The 16,191-nt window shown below is 31.6% G+C and overlaps 1 protein-coding gene across 3 annotated transcripts in view; it reads left to right on the forward strand.

The window, feature by feature from the left end:
- LOC113392893 (NADP-dependent malic enzyme) overlaps nucleotides 1-16,191 on the forward strand; it is a 200,994-nt gene that overhangs the window by 7,744 nt on the left and 177,059 nt on the right. Inside the window, exons 3-13 of one of the 3 annotated variants that reach the window (XR_010309297.1) lie at nucleotides 74-232; nucleotides 904-1,085; nucleotides 1,162-1,342; nucleotides 2,274-2,402; nucleotides 4,457-4,639; nucleotides 8,562-8,784; nucleotides 9,372-9,514; nucleotides 10,628-10,798; nucleotides 12,469-12,592; nucleotides 13,200-13,434; nucleotides 13,905-14,043. Coding sequence is in view for 1 of the 3 variants with exons in the window: in XM_026629506.2 (XP_026485291.1) it covers nucleotides 74-232; nucleotides 904-1,085; nucleotides 1,162-1,342; nucleotides 2,274-2,402; nucleotides 4,457-4,639; nucleotides 8,562-8,784; nucleotides 9,372-9,514; nucleotides 10,628-10,798; nucleotides 12,469-12,592; nucleotides 13,905-14,065 (1,656 nt within the window). In the remaining 2 variants the exon portion in view is untranslated. Of the gene's footprint in view, nucleotides 1-73; nucleotides 233-903; nucleotides 1,086-1,161; nucleotides 1,343-2,273; nucleotides 2,403-4,456; nucleotides 4,640-8,561; nucleotides 8,785-9,371; nucleotides 9,515-10,627; nucleotides 10,799-12,468; nucleotides 12,593-13,199; nucleotides 13,435-13,904; nucleotides 15,403-16,191 lie in introns of those variants that run through there. The other 2 variants (XR_010309298.1, XM_026629506.2) reach the window with 2 other exon arrangements.

The following is a 16,191-nucleotide window of genomic DNA, read 5'->3' on the forward strand; positions in this document are numbered from 1 at the left end:
TTTGTTCGATAGTAAGATTTTACATTTCAATGTACAATTTTTATACATTTTTATAAATAGTACTCGTTTTTAGGGTCTTGCATTTACGTTAGAAGAGCGTCAAGCCCTTGGCATTCATGGTCTCTTAGCGGCCAAGTTTAAATCACAAGAGGAACAACTGGATATTTGCAGAATATCAATCGATAGATATGAGGACAATCTGAACAAATATCTTTACCTCGTCGAGTTACAGGTGACTAAACACCATAAAGGTACCATTGATTTAATGAATTTACTAAGTTTTTCTTCGGTTCTAAGGTTTCCAGATGTTTCTAAAAAATATTGGTGCATGCGGTTAATATTCTTTTGCTATTATTAGTTGTTTATTTTATAGCTTTACTCATCTTCCTTCACTTATGAAGCTTGCAGTATATTAGGTTAGTTTATTCGGTGTCATATCTTGTCCTTCTCATCCGCTGATGTAGTTACGTTAAATAACAATCGTGACCCTCCATCCTGTACGAGATGGATACTGTGATGCCTATATTTAGGTAATTTATACAGGCATAGCAATTGGATTTTGGTTTTGAAGATTGTATATATATTAATAGAGACCTCGAAAGAAAAGTTCTTTAAGTGTTCAACTCTACAATATTAATTGCAGAAGTTATTAAACAACCAAAGTGTTAGTTAAATTGCGAAAGTTCTAAGTTCTGGTTTTTGTGAAACGATATCAGTAACGATTTTCAGACGTTTTAGTGTTACGGCTAAGACTGAAGTGCTAGTTTAGTATTTTTAATTAATCACAAAACATTTTATGTTCATTTTATTTTGTATTTTTATAGTCATACGTATGCTTGTTTGCTATCAACTTTATTTACACAGATATCTGAATTTTTTTATAGTGGATTTATTTGTTTCCAGGACAGAAATGAGAAATTGTTCTTCCGACTTTTGTCGGAAAACGTCGAAAAGTATTTGCCAATTGTTTACACACCCACCGTGGGCTTGGCCTGCCAAAGATTCGGTCTCATTTATAGAAGACCTAGAGGTCTTTTCATCACCATCAACGATAAGGGACATATATTTAATATTCTCAAAAATTGGTAAGTTATAACACTGTTTTTGTATGATGTTTGCGTACATGATACGAGGTGTGTTTTATCAAATTATTAATTTTAGGCCTGAACCTGATGTTCGTGCTATAGTATTCACGGATGGAGAACGTATCCTCGGCTTGGGAGACTTGGGTGCATATGGTATGGGTATACCTGTGGGTAAACTCTCTTTGTACACAGCGCTGGCTGGTATAAAGCCACATCAATGTCTTCCGATCACATTGGACGTCGGAACTGATAACCAGGTGCTTAAAAAAGATTTATAAATATTTTTTGGATTTCAAATAACCATAATTAAAAAAATCTTAAAGAAATAAACTAAATTATTATTATAACGTCATTCTAGATATTGTTTTACTGACCACACCTAATTTTTTATACCTTGAGTAGTTTTATTTAATCGAAAGTATTAGCTAAATATACATGTGAATTTTCGTTGACGCTACAAGGCTACAAAGTTGGATCGAACTCTTACACGGAATGTAATGAGATTTGGCAAAGAAGTCGATTATATCATGAAATAGGACGTAGTAAATATATTTTTATTATTTTTTTATTTTAATCAAAATATACCTAATAATATATATTATATAATATATTTGGTGGTAGGGTTTTAGGGGTTTTCATTATATGTTCTAACCGCCAAGTGGTAATACTTACAATTGTTGTGATACTCACGCTTTAAACCGGCTAGTGAAACTGGTACAAGTGACATAACGTCTTAGCTTCTGAGGTTGGTCTCGCGTTGGTTGGTTGGTATGGTTAAATTTTCGTACAGTACTTATGTATATGAGCGGGGGTGACCTCTTACCATCAGGTCGCCCATTTGCCCGCCCGTCTGTCTACCTATATCGTAAATAATAAAAAGATATCTATTTATTTTCACATACTTGATGCAGCTGTGTAAAAGCTACGCATTGGACAAAAAATATTGTGTCTATGACTTATGTAGTTCTCTAGATCCTAATCCAGTATTTAATCATAAGAGTTGCGTAGGAGATAAACAGCCGGCGATTCCACAACAAATACATTAGAGTTTATTCAACTCGCTTTAGATTAAAATAACTTAATCTTTCGCATATAGTTGGCATGGACGTGAGAAGTTTTTATTACTGACGTGTACCTTAATTTACACACAATAACGTTTTGTTTTCATTCGAGTTTATTTGTTCACAGGATTTACTGGAAGACCCACTTTACATCGGCTTGCGTCAAAAGAGAGTGAGGGGTAAAGAGTATGACGAATTTATTGACGAATTCATGGAAGCGTGTGTCCAAAGATATGGACAGAACACACTGTTACAGGTAAGTGTTAGCTTGGCGAAAATTTCGCTTTAAGAAATTCGACCTTTCTCTATTAGGCATAAGATTTAATTTACAATAGTCGGATAATTTGCTAATATGTTGTGATATCGTGATGCAGGGTTTCGTAAACAAATAAATTTTGGTATCGAAGATGATTGTCGGATTTTTTTTTTTTTATTGTCTATTGTTATCAGCTGTATTATGTACATTCGAAAATATATACATTTTAACAATATACTATTTAAAAAAAATCTGATTTACAATGTTTCTAATATCTGGAAATTTTGTAATACTGGGTGGTTGGCCTTTGTGCAAACCCGTAAGGGTAGGTACCACCCATTCATAATATATTCCGTTGTGTTCCGATTTGAAGGGTGAGTGAGCCAGTGTAACTTCAGGCACAAGGGACATAATAACTTAGTTCCCAAGGTTGGTGGCGCATTGGGGATGTAAAGAGTTTTTTCTAACGACTCCAATGGCTACGGGTGGTTGTGATCATTTACGATCAGGTACTAGGTTACTTATTTCGTATAAAAATAAGCAAATAATAATTCTCAATTCAACTAAATTGTCATGATATGTTTGACAATTATATAGTACGGATATGTATAAGAAGTTTATTGAAATAACTTCCTACCTCATACCCCGACCCCCTCCCCCCTCCACGTGAAGCTGATATAGTAGGCGGAAACTAGTAGGTCTTAAAAGAATAAAATAAATTGCCGTTAGTTACATTAAGTGAAACATTGGAGTCAACGACTTGCAATTAATAAAACACTAGATGTTAAAACGTCTCGTCGGTATTTTGGTGAAGTTGACCACTTGACCATTATCTATTAGTGTAATAAAAAAAGTCTTGGTAATAATTCGCTATTTTATAAATATCTGCATCGTTTATATTTTTTCTATCTATTCAATTGAAGTATGATAAGAGGATATTTGTTCGTAATATTACTGGATGTTTGGTATTATTATTTAAATTAATTATTATTTTAATCTTTTGTATCTTTTAATTTGATAAATTACACTTCAATTATATTAGTTTTATTAAAAACTGCTTATTTTAATTCGATATAGAGTATACACTTGCTTATCGATTGTCAAAAATGTACTTTCGGTTTAAAAAGAAGTAGGTATCTCAGACTTGAGAGGACTCGGCGAAAAAATATCAGCGTGTTTTTTTAAACAGTTGTCGCTTAAAATGATTCTATATCTTATTTGAAACGCCTGCTGCGATGTTTTGTTCCTAACGAGTTTAAATAGAGTTTAGTTCTATAATATTACTGGACACGTTCCTTTGACATGTTTTCTGGGTAACTGTTGTCAAGCATATATGTCCATGGTTCTGCAAAACATTTAGTAACACTGTATAAGTAGTTTATGTTCGTTTCTGATACTAAAAATTTCCGCAAGTCGACATTCCTTTTGTTTTTACGAATTTATTAAAAATAAAAGTAATAAAACAATGTTTATGATAACACAAAGTTATCCTCAACTGCACATTGAATAAAATCAACTGTCTCTTTAACTGGAAACACTAAACATAACAGATTATATCTACAATTTAGTCTAATAATAATTTCAAGTAATTTGTTCTTTCGCCTAATGTCACATGATGTTATTAAATAATAATAATTAAATCAAACTCCGGTAATTTTTTCTGCAATTAAACTTTTTAAAATTAATAATAATGTGCAATTTTATATTGATATGTTAATAAACCATAAACACAATACACCATAATAGCGCTGTAAATACAATGAGTTAAAAGCATTCGAAGGGCGACCTTATCGCAAGCGATCTTTTTCCAGCTACCTATGCGACCGAACTTCAATTGTACGAATTAAAAAATAGACCCTATAGGGTGTTTAAATTGATAACACAACAAAAGAAAGTTAACATATTAAAAAAAAAATTAATACTTTTTTTTTTAATTGTTAGAGCACATGAATTCTTATATTGTACGTAATATTTTAAATTGACAACACATATTGAAATGCAGAATAGTTTTCCCGTTACTTTTCCATTTTAATTTCCCGTTCTTGCTTCCGTAGTTTGAGGACTTCGCGCTCGGTAACGCCGGTCGTCTCCTCGCGAAGTACAGATACAAGTATTGCACGTTCAATGACGATATCCAAGGAACCGCCAGCGTGGCCGTGGCCGGTATGATGGCAGCAGTCAGGGTCACTAAGAGGAAACTCAGCGAAAACATCTATTTCTTCCTTGGAGCCGGTTCTGTGAGTATCATATAAATGTTTTACCTTAACATTAATTCAATTTAAGCAAACAATTTAAAAATTAAAGCAAATTATTCAATATTAACAAATCAACGACAATATTTTCCTGCATTTGTCAGAGCACAAGGTCTTTTGCATCTATAAATATGCTATTGTCGTAGAGTGAAAAGAAAATGCACGAATGTCAATAATAAGTTTTAAAAACCCATAACTACTTATTATAATAATAATCGGTATATTTCGATCTCGCGTAATTTAACTTTGCCGCTCTGAAGATTGAGTCTTAGTTTTTAGTTTTGTAATATTGTGGCAGCTCCTGATAAGAAGGATTAAAGTTTATATCATCCTGCATCAGGGTTGATAAAGGTTTGTGGTGCAATTTTGATTTGATACGTATCGTGCACGTATCCATTCACCAACCCGCATTGGAGCAGTGTGGTGGAATAAGCTTCAGACATTTTCCTTAAAGCGAGAGGACAGCAGTGGCACATTTACTTTACAGACAGACTTTATTCTTTTCAACTTTACGTGCATGTTTCTGGCAGTGGCGCTTGTTCTAAACTAGTGACGTTCCGTTAAGATCCACGTATAAGATTAACTTTAATTTTATCGACAGTAAAAAATTTCACTTTTAATAAATAATCATTGGTTTCCTCTTTATTAAAAAACAGCCTTCTTGCATTCAAAATCAAAGTAATCTCTCCAAGGTCTAATTTTACTCTTCCCAGCCATAGGTGTTGCTTTAACTGCCAAAGGTCAAGATTCCGTAGTCATTTTACATACAGTTGGCATTTTAACAACCACAAATTTGGCGACAGGACCTAGATGTCAATGATAAAATAATAATGTCCACTTGTAATATCGAGTAACGTTTCAATAACGAACGACAATTGTTTTTATTTAAAATCAATCAGTATCGCCAGTTCGAGGTTGTAGACAAATAAAATTACACTACGACCTACATGTAATACTAGTGGGTCGCACGCGAAACTTCTCGTTTATTCAACAGATTTTTACAATTTTCAAAACCTATGAAAGGTTTTTTTTTGACGACGTCCTTTCGCACGATTTATTGTTTTTTTATACAGCCATAGAGCCGCTCTCTGCGTGGCCAGTAACTTATTTCCGCTCTCTAAAATTAATTATTTGTTAAATAATAACAATTTAGTAAATTGCTATCGAGAATCCTCTTAATTTTTCTGCACTACGACTGCAGTTCTTCAAAATGAAACTTTAACCGATTTTTTATGTGCAGCTATCGTTCCATTATCACTGGGACGAAAATTGGCTTAAGCTATTAATGTATAAGATATATATTATAAGTAATTAAAAGTAAAAAAAAAAACTAAATTAGTATGTGTTTTTAAATGAACCATTCGGATATTCTATCGCTAAACACGACCGCTAAATACTTTGTATTAACGTGTTCCGGTCTGTATTGAATACACAAGTCCGTCATGAGTCAGTTTAGTTTCACCTATTTTCGTTGTTTTTGTAAATTGTTTCTATCATATATATGACACGGTATTCACGTTTGCCGATACTATGATTTTATAGCCGTTAAACATAACATAACATATTTTAAGAAACGTGCTGCGTCTTTTGGTTTTTAATTTTGTGTATATCAAATATTTTTTTTCCTTATAACTGTTTTTATCAATTATACATATTGATTTGATATTGATAACATTGCAGATTTATAATTGCGCATTAAAGTATTCGATCATTTGTTATCTTAAGCGTTTTTATATAACAACAGTCAAATATTATCGTTCATAAAACATTATCGCATCGATTTTTTGTAGGTTTATTTATAAAAACATACGCAGTGTAAATATACTAAAAACATCTAGTACAGATTCCACTACGACGTTCAAATACAAGTCGATATATACGCTAGTATTCAGGGACGGATCGACAGTTTAGAGGGCCCTGGGCTAACACTACTTAGGGGCCCACCTAAGACATACCTGAAAGTAGACTTGAATTAAAATAATTGAATGGGTTTGATTAATTGCAGGACTCGCTGGGCTGCAAACCATACGATCCGTTTAATTTAATAAAGTTATGGAGGTTTCCTCACTATGTTTTTCTTCAACGCCGAACACAATGACTATATAAACACAAATTAATCACATAAAAACTCAGTGATGCTTGTCACGGTTTGAACTAGCAACCTTTGGTTAAGATTCATGTTCTAACGATTTGTTTATCTCGGTTTCAGAGATAAAAGAAAATACTTGCTATTTCGTAACACAATACATTCACGTAATGTCGTATTGTGACGAAGTTGGTTTAAGAATATGTTCTATATTTAAGTCGACAGCGCATAAAACAATCGTGACGACTATCTTGACTAGAAGCAGTAGGACTGATAAGATTAGCGAAAATAGCGCAGTAACAAGCCAATTAATTGACTTTAAGATTTATATTTAGTACAAATTAATTTAAAGTTTAAAACATTAATTAAATAAATAAGTATTATTTGTAGTAAATTGGTACTTGTGTATTCTTACCGTAATGCAATTCTATATAATTTCGTAGCGTTTGCTGTACGTTAGGTAATCGTATATATGTATTACTGATCACATTATCCCGGAAACTATAAGTCCGAATGACTTGAAATACGTAGGAAGAAAACACTAAGAAAAGATTTTTGGAAATATCAACTATTTTGGAAGGTTTGTTTGGATTTTTCCGATGCGAAAACGACATTTAGAATTTAAATTTTAGTATCTTGATTTTATTTCTTTGATGGTGTTTGATACAACTAACTTATGACTAAATTAAAAAAAAAAATAATGGCAAAATGATGAGAGAATATTTGTTGATACAATTTTATTTTAACTATTTCGGTATACATATATTTATTGATAAAGATAGATCAATTAGAGTCAAGTCGGACACTCCATTTTTTTGATGGCAGGGTTCCTTAACTATATATTCCTACTCATTATAAATTCTTATAAATTATTAATCGTAGCGTTGTTGTATTCCGGTTTGAAGCGTGTGTGAGACAAAGTTACAGGAACGAGGGACATAACACCTTGATTCCCAAGCTTGTTGGCGATGTAAGGGATGGTTAATTTATCTGACCGTGCCAATGTCTATGGATGAAGCTGACCACGTACTTCCATTCCTCTATGGTGGCTAATTTTGTCAGACTGCCAACCTATTGTAACCGTTTAATCTTGTATATTTGAACGAATTCTTTGCACCAAATTGAGTTCTGTTGGATTTTCAAAAGATTTTTATAGGCAATATTTAATCTCGTATTATATGTCTTTTACCATAAAAGAGTTGCCTGCTACTGGCTACTAATACTTATTTCAGAGTATTGTCAATTTAAATATTTTCTTTAACAGTCTCTTAAAATATTGATTTATTCGGTGAAATAAATTCAAACTGAACTGAACTCTCTATTATTTTACTCTAACCTCCTAAATTCCAAAACATTTTACTAAAGGCGGCACACCGTTTGCTAGAAGTACTGAAAGGCGTAGTACTCGTAGTAATAAATATGACTCGCGCAGATGGTAACGAAATAAATAATTTAACGTATACTTACTTACACGACGTTAACTGTACATTGTTGCTGGTTTATTATATTCTTTGTCATAAAAAAGAGAAGTAATGACCCAGTTTCAAGAACACTAGAATTTTGAATGAAAGATTTCGGGTTCAAAACCGGGCAAAGACTGTGTTTTCATGTGTTTTATTGATACGTTTAATTCATCTCGTGCTCTGCGGTGAAGGAAAATACTGTGAGGAAACCTGTCATATGTGTGACCAACCTTGAAGCATTGGCTGAGTGACCTCCTAGCCTTGACTTAAAAGCTTGACTTAAATCTTTTGATTAACATGCTGTTACTTAACTCTCGAAAAAGGTGTCCTCGTTCATTAGAAAATATTTTTTCAACAGGCTGCAAACGGTATAGCAAACCTTACTGTTGCCGCGATGGTGTCTGAAGGTTTGACTGAGAAGCAAGCTCAAGATCGAGTTTACATGTTCGATATTGACGGACTTTTGTCTACGAGACGAGAAGGCGGTGTTCCCCCTCACGCGAAGGTCTTCGGCAAGGATGTCGAGCCCGAGAAGGACTTTGAGAAGTGCATTGCAAAGATTAAACCAAGCTGCCTTATTGGTGAGTATTTATACATTTTGAATAATATTGAATTCGTCAAATTTTGACTTTGTTAGTCAACCACATAGCCGATATTAGAGATAATTCTTATAATATTAATGAGAACAGAGAAATTAGGCTCAAGATTAAAAAGTTTTATCATATTTCCGAGGCACGAGTGTGTAACACTTCGAACTTCTTGGATAAAACCAAGTAACTTTTATTTGATCAAGTTTAATGAGATATTGAGATCGGGTTCTCATAAGCGAACTAGCTAGCAATTAGACAATCGATTTGTGAATTAAAATTATTAAAATCCTATCATGACGAAATATGCCAATTCAAAGATTAATTATGACTAATTTTGGATTGAAATTTATGGTACTGATCACTAACTTTAAACAAAGTTAAACTTAAGTTAAGTTTACCTTAATTCGTGCAACTATCTTAATAATATCGACATTGTATCGATTAGAATATTGGTAATGGGCATGCTTCTACCAACGAATAAATAGTTTTGTATTTTTTGTTTTTAATATATAGAAAAACTCAGGTTATCGTCTAGAAACCGTTTCATGTTATGAATTATTCTTATAACATGTTATTAGGTTGTTCTACTGTGGGAGGTGCGTTTACCCCGAACGTTTTGAAGCAAATGGCTCTGAACACCGAACATCCGGTTATCTTCGCCCTCTCCAATCCCACCAGTAAAGCAGAATGTACCGCTCAGGCAGCATACGACAACACTGAAGTAAGTCATTTAAATTATTTTACGTTTTTTTTTTTACTTAAAATGGGTATCTGTTCCAAATAAGCCACTGACCTTGGCAACTATGATGTTATGTCTCTGGTGCCTCTAGTGTAGTTACACTGTCCTAAATACCCTTTAAACCAGAAGTCATTATTTCCAAGTAAAGTAAGCTTTCTTGGTTGTAGGGCTTTTTTAAGCCTGTCTGGGTTACCCACCCATTAGATAATCTATTAAATTCTGTACAATTGACACTTCTTAGTTCCCAAGGTTGGTAGCACATTGGCGATGTAAGGAATGGTTAATATTTCTTACAGTCCCAATGTCTAGTACAGTCAGTCGGTGGTGAACTATGTGCCGGATGATATACTCCCATATATATGTATATCCAACCAAGGAGTACTGAACTGTGGATAAACATACATATCTCCAAATAGCTCCAAACCTATTAAAGTTTATTTCAGAGAACTACGATCATGTTTATAATGTTGTAGTAATACTTCCATCGCTGATTATGTACGAATAAATCATTTCCAACGATTCGATATTTTTATCGTTTTTTCGATTAATATAAGCTTCAGATTAGCATATCGATTTCGCATCGGTCCCGAAAAGCGAATATAACTGCCTAAAGCTAGTTTTTCAAAATACATAGCTCTTTAATGTACCGGTGAATAACGTGAACTGTAAATAATAGATTGTTTTACAACGTCTTTAAAAATAGACCGTCTTTGTCGATTGACATGACATTTTTACTTCAAGGTCAAGGTTGGGTGTAAAATAATGCAAAATGTTTTTGATGATATATCTATGATGTCTGTTTCTTTTTGTGCCACATTTTTATTGATATATTATATATGTATTTTATATTTATACTTAGTCCATAAAAATGAAAGTCATTCATATAATCCGGATTACTCGCATCGGACTCTTATCGTGTAAACGCAGATTTTGAGTTATGTCTGATAATGTCTATGATTCAAAACCTTATATAATATGTATTTAAATCTATATTTTGTGTTCTATTAAATATATAACGTAGAAATATATGAGAGGTTTGGTGTATATATATATGTTTATCGGATGACTAATGAAATTTCATTTAAATATTTCCAGGGTCGCTGCATTTTTGCTTCGGGCTCCCCCTTCCCCCCCGTTCAATATGGCGGCAAGGAGTACCTCACGGGACAAGGGAATAACTCTTACATCTTTCCTGGAGTGGCTCTCGGGGTTATCGCGACGGCGACCCATCACATACCGGAGACCATGTTCTTGACTGCTGCTCGGGTATGTAATCTAAGAAGTTTTTAAATTTTTACAATAATTTTGTTCTTTTAGTTACTTGTAATTTGAATATGTGCTGTGTGATTTTATAATGTAATTTTTTTTGTAATTTGTACCAATATTGATAAGCACCTTTAATTATTAAATAGATTAAAACTCACACACATTTATGTATATATATGAACTAGCCACGTTTCTGAAACTAACAGTTAAAATGTCACTAATAATTCTCTATTGGTCAGTACAGTTGTGTAAAAGACGACCTCCGTGGTCGAGTAGTGTGTACACCGGTTACACACGCCACTCCGAAGTCCCGGGTTCGATTCCCGGCCGAGTCGATGTAGAAAAAGTTCATTAGTTTTCTATGTTGTCTTGGGTATGGGTGTTTGTTAACAACGTCGTTACTTCTGATTTCCATAACACAAGTGCTTTAGCTACTTACATTGGGATCAGAGTAATGTATGTGATGTAGTCAAATATTTATTTATTTATTCGATTGATATTCATTATGCTAATAAGTATTAACTATGGTCTGTAATCTCTGATCCATACAAATAAATAGCCTAAGAGTTAATGCAGTTTATGACTAAAGGAAACGTCGAATAAAGTTTTTGATAAGCACACATTGGTCGGTTAAGTTATCAAATGCAGAAAATGCTACATTGTGTTGCTAGGAAAAGCATTTTTATGGTTATCGAAACGTTAGTGCTAACGTAAAGATTAAACGCCAATAAAAGTACCAAGGAACCGCGTATAATTAGAATGAAAGTGGGCGTTAAATTCAGTGTACACAATGTAAGGCAAAGTGATGTAAAGTCGGGAACCGAGTTGCGTTCGGTGCCAATTGTCAACGCAAATGTAACAATAATTAATTTGTTGGGAATATGCTCACTATAAAAATAAGTAAACCTTTTTTTTAATTTTTTTGGACTTGTAAATAAGCCTAATGATAAAAAGGCCAGGCCAAATCATAACCGCCATACATAGCCACCTCGGCAACTAAGAAGTTATGACCCTTTTGCTTGTCTGACTGACTCACTTACTTGGAACCGGAACACAATAATACTGATTGTTGGCTTTTGGTGGTAGTACATGTGATGAGCACCCGGAATGTCTTGCACTAAGCACTATACCACCTACCACCACCACATAAGGGGCGAATAACTAACCAGGCGACTGACCAGAAACTTCAAATATTTTTTTAATATTTTAAAATACATTCCTCTGGCACAAGATGTATAATATATAGATTTTTATGAAAATTTACATGAAAAATTTCGTTCGGTCATTTTTTACTTTTTCATTACTTTTCATTTCTGTTGGCAATCATATAAAATGTTGTTGCCAAGTGTTGACAAAGGCTCGTCTATTACTTGTGTTTTGCCAATTATTTATATTTTTATAAACATAAATAAGCGACATTAACTTTATTACTGCGTTTATAGTTTATAGATCAGAAATATATATATAAATAAATATTATTAATATGAATAAAATATAAATAAATAAATAAATAAATAAAATAAAATATAAAATAAATAAAATTAAGTTTGAGAATTTTTTAATCTACAATTATTCCTTTTTTTAGCTATACACCTGTGTAACCAATCTTCAAAACATAAGATACAAATGAATTTACAAAAAGTAATTTGTTTTTTTTTTTTTGTTCACAGACTCTAGCTAACTATGTTAGCACAGATGATCTGGCGCTTGGTCGTATTTATCCATCTCTCGCTGAAGTGAAGGAGGTTTCACTCGCAATAGCAATAGAGGTCGCCAAGATGGCTTACGACGAAGGTATGATATGATTATTATAATATTATTTTAGTGATAATAAAAAATGTTCTTCTCATTCCATTGAAATGCATTAAATCTAAATAAATAGACACTATGTTTTATATCATTATATCACATAAATAGATAACAAACAGTACTGATAAAAATACAGAAACATTACGTTCTTAACATTCGATTGTTATTAAGAGAGTTATATACATACAGAAATGACTTGAGAGTACCTAAAAATGTCTGGAAGCTTGTTCTAAAATTAATTTTGTGTAAATCTCACAGTTTTTAAACTCCATGGTTACAGTGAATTTTAACAGTTAACATCATTGGTTGATTCATACTTAATAAATTATTATTAAAGTAGGCTGCTAAAAGCTTTACTGACAATATTAAATTATAGATTTAAATTGTAAATTTTTAGTGATTGTAATTATTAACAACTGAAAATTAAATCTATTATGATAAAAGAGATTACTATTGTGTTTGTTGCAATAACATGACTGACATATTATATTCATTGTAAACTAATTTTAATACGTTTTTTTAAGTGTATTCTTCATACATAAAATATATACATACTATAAAAATAAGAAACATTAATCCAATTTTTATCTAGGATGCGGTTCTGTGTATCCAACGCCAACAGATTTCAAGGAACACGTAAAGAGTTGCCAATATAACTGTAACTATGAGTCTCAGTTGCCAGACAGCTATTGCTGGCCCGAATATCCCCCAGTAAATTATAAGTACTGCGAAGGAAGGAGTTCACCGGTTTTTGTTTAAACTTTAACTTTAACGATGTTCATTTGTTATGAAGTAAATAACTTTTTAACGTGTGCGCATTATAAATGGTAACGATATTATTTTAAAGAGTAAATTTTGGCGGAGTTTTGTCGAGCTATAACGTAATTTTATGTAGATAAATTTATTTGTAGTTGGATTTGTAGCGCTCATTATAGATGAGTTGACAAAATTTGCTTCGATATTGAAATGAAATGAGTAACGTATCTCAGTAAATATTTAAGTAGCTTTGCTAGTATGTTAGTAATGTTGCATAAAAATAAATTAAATATATAAACTAGGTATCGTAATAAAATATACTTAATTATTTATGAAACGTAATATTTAAGAAATCATTCATTATAAACCCTATATATTTTCATAACTATATTATTATTAATAACATAATTTATTTTAAAATAATAATTGTAAATGACTGTTTCATTTGAGATTGATATACATAAAATATATACATTAAAATGAAAATATTTAAAAATATTCCAAATATCAATAAATTTAAGACTATAATTTAATTTTCCAGGTCTTGCTTCAGTTTATCCCCAGCCGAAGGACCTAGCTAAGCATGTCGAGAACCAGATGTATAACTACAACTACGAGAGCTCCATGCCCATCGTGTGGGACTGGAAACCAGAAGAGAAGTTCAACATTAGACCCATACAACCAGTACCCAAAAATATTTAAACAGTATTTCTTTTTAATTATTCAAAACTATTTGCGACAAGGTTGAAAGATTTTGTTTTTTTTTTTTAAATGATTATTTGATACACAATGTATTACCTCCGTATTAACTAATTTTTAAGGTTTTTATGAAACGAGATTGAATAAGTCAAGTTATTATAATGATACTAGAGTAATTGTTGATTATAAGGAGAGCTATAGTCCTATTAAAAATATTGCATGATTAAATTAAGTAAAATTGTAGAAATAATCAATTATACGTATATTTCTAAAAATTTCCATCAGTCAATGTGTTCAAACTGTGCACAGATTAAATATTAGAAATTTCTAGAATTACTATAATACCATGACTTGTTTGATTCGACAATGAAAAACAACGCTTCTAAAGCAACTGTATTAAGAATATATTTTGAAGATCAAAGAGTATTTATAAAATTTAATTGATGCATATTTTGATTTGTAAACACAATTTTTGTCTGACTTCTATATAAAAAAAAACTATTTATCGTAGTTTGTAGCTATGGTTACTCTATAATATTTATTGTATGTATGTTTGTGCCAGTAGATGTAATACCGTTATTTGTGCGACGTATATGTGGCCATTATCGCTTGAGCCCCGTTTACGACTAATACAAATTCGGTAATATTAGATCTGTTTCGTGCAAAAAATATTTTAATTATTTTTCAAATTTAGTGAATTTTAACGATTCTTAACTGGTTTTAAATTATTAGTTACGTTTTATAAAACCTTTGCCCGTGTATTTTTGAGTATTACGTCATTTCTGTACGAAATTCAACGTCTAGTCACCGCAGCATTACGTCATCTAATACTATACTTAAATTCTTACTTTTAAATAATAAAATAACATAAAAGACATGTAGGGACATTATTTGTAAGAAAATGTAGATCCATAATGTATTTATATATCAACTTTTATCTACTTGTATATTAGGCCCTAAATTGGTTCAATCGACCACAAAGTGAGACATTATATTTATAATTATTTACTTATGTACGTTACACAACTAAACAGTTGAACGTGTTTAATTAACTTTGACGAATGCTTTATGTCATCAGCTATATACTTCGACTGGGAATAAAGTATACGTATTTCGTTCAGTATTTTAATATAGTGAGACAGGTTTTATTTTCGCTGAGCGAAAAATTTTTAATAAATATTAATTTATGTTGATTCAAGTTTTGTGTAAATTTATGTTAAACCCGGTATCTTTTGATACGAAGTGATTATGTTGCTGTGAGGTGTATGTAGGTTTCGAACTAACTACCCGTGTTAATGTTTAAATTAATTTGTTGGTTTTGCTTGTTCTGTTCTGTTATGGACTATTATGTAATTTATCACTATTTTCATCTTTTTTTTTCCTGTGATAGATAATAAAATTAGATTATATATAGTGCTGTTCAATAGAATTTATATAAATTAAAAGCTTTGAAAGTTTTGTGAGCTCAAAACAATATTTAATATTCATTTTAAATTATTATTAAATAATAAAAAAATAAATATAGATAAATAACAACGAAATAATCTATAAAAGCGTTATATATACATTTGGCGTAAGACCGAAAATTAACAGCGGTTTGGAGGTGTTCACGGTTTCGCGTAAGTTAAAAATTCAACATTTATCTATGTTTGAAGTATAATGATGTATTTTTTTTTATGAATTCTATTGACACGAACTATTTAGACATAGTACAGTTCGAGAACTACCCGTGACGTGTTGCTATATTCGTTATAAAATATTCTAACTTTCAATAACCACACTTATTAATATTACGCACTATTGGCGAAGCAATAAAACAATCGGATTGTAAAATGTTATGATATTAAGAAAAAAAAAAGTCTCTAAAGACTAAAAATTCTATCTAAAAATTAAAAATGTCCTAGTAAAAAGTTTGAACTCGTTTTATTTAGTAAGGTGTAAGTGTGGTTGTTAATATTATAGTCACAATTTTGAAGTCCCGTATTATATATTAATAATAATGCGTGATTGTATAAAGTTGCTATAAATGTCACGTTTTCTTCAATCTATTTCACTGTCATAGACTATGTGAAAGAGTCCGAAAATTATGGTATTTATTTAAACTTACTTACATGAATGTATTTATTATT

This window comes from Vanessa tameamea, chromosome 12 (assembly GCF_037043105.1).
Source record: "Vanessa tameamea isolate UH-Manoa-2023 chromosome 12, ilVanTame1 primary haplotype, whole genome shotgun sequence".
Lineage (NCBI taxonomy): Eukaryota > Metazoa > Arthropoda > Insecta > Lepidoptera > Nymphalidae > Vanessa > Vanessa tameamea.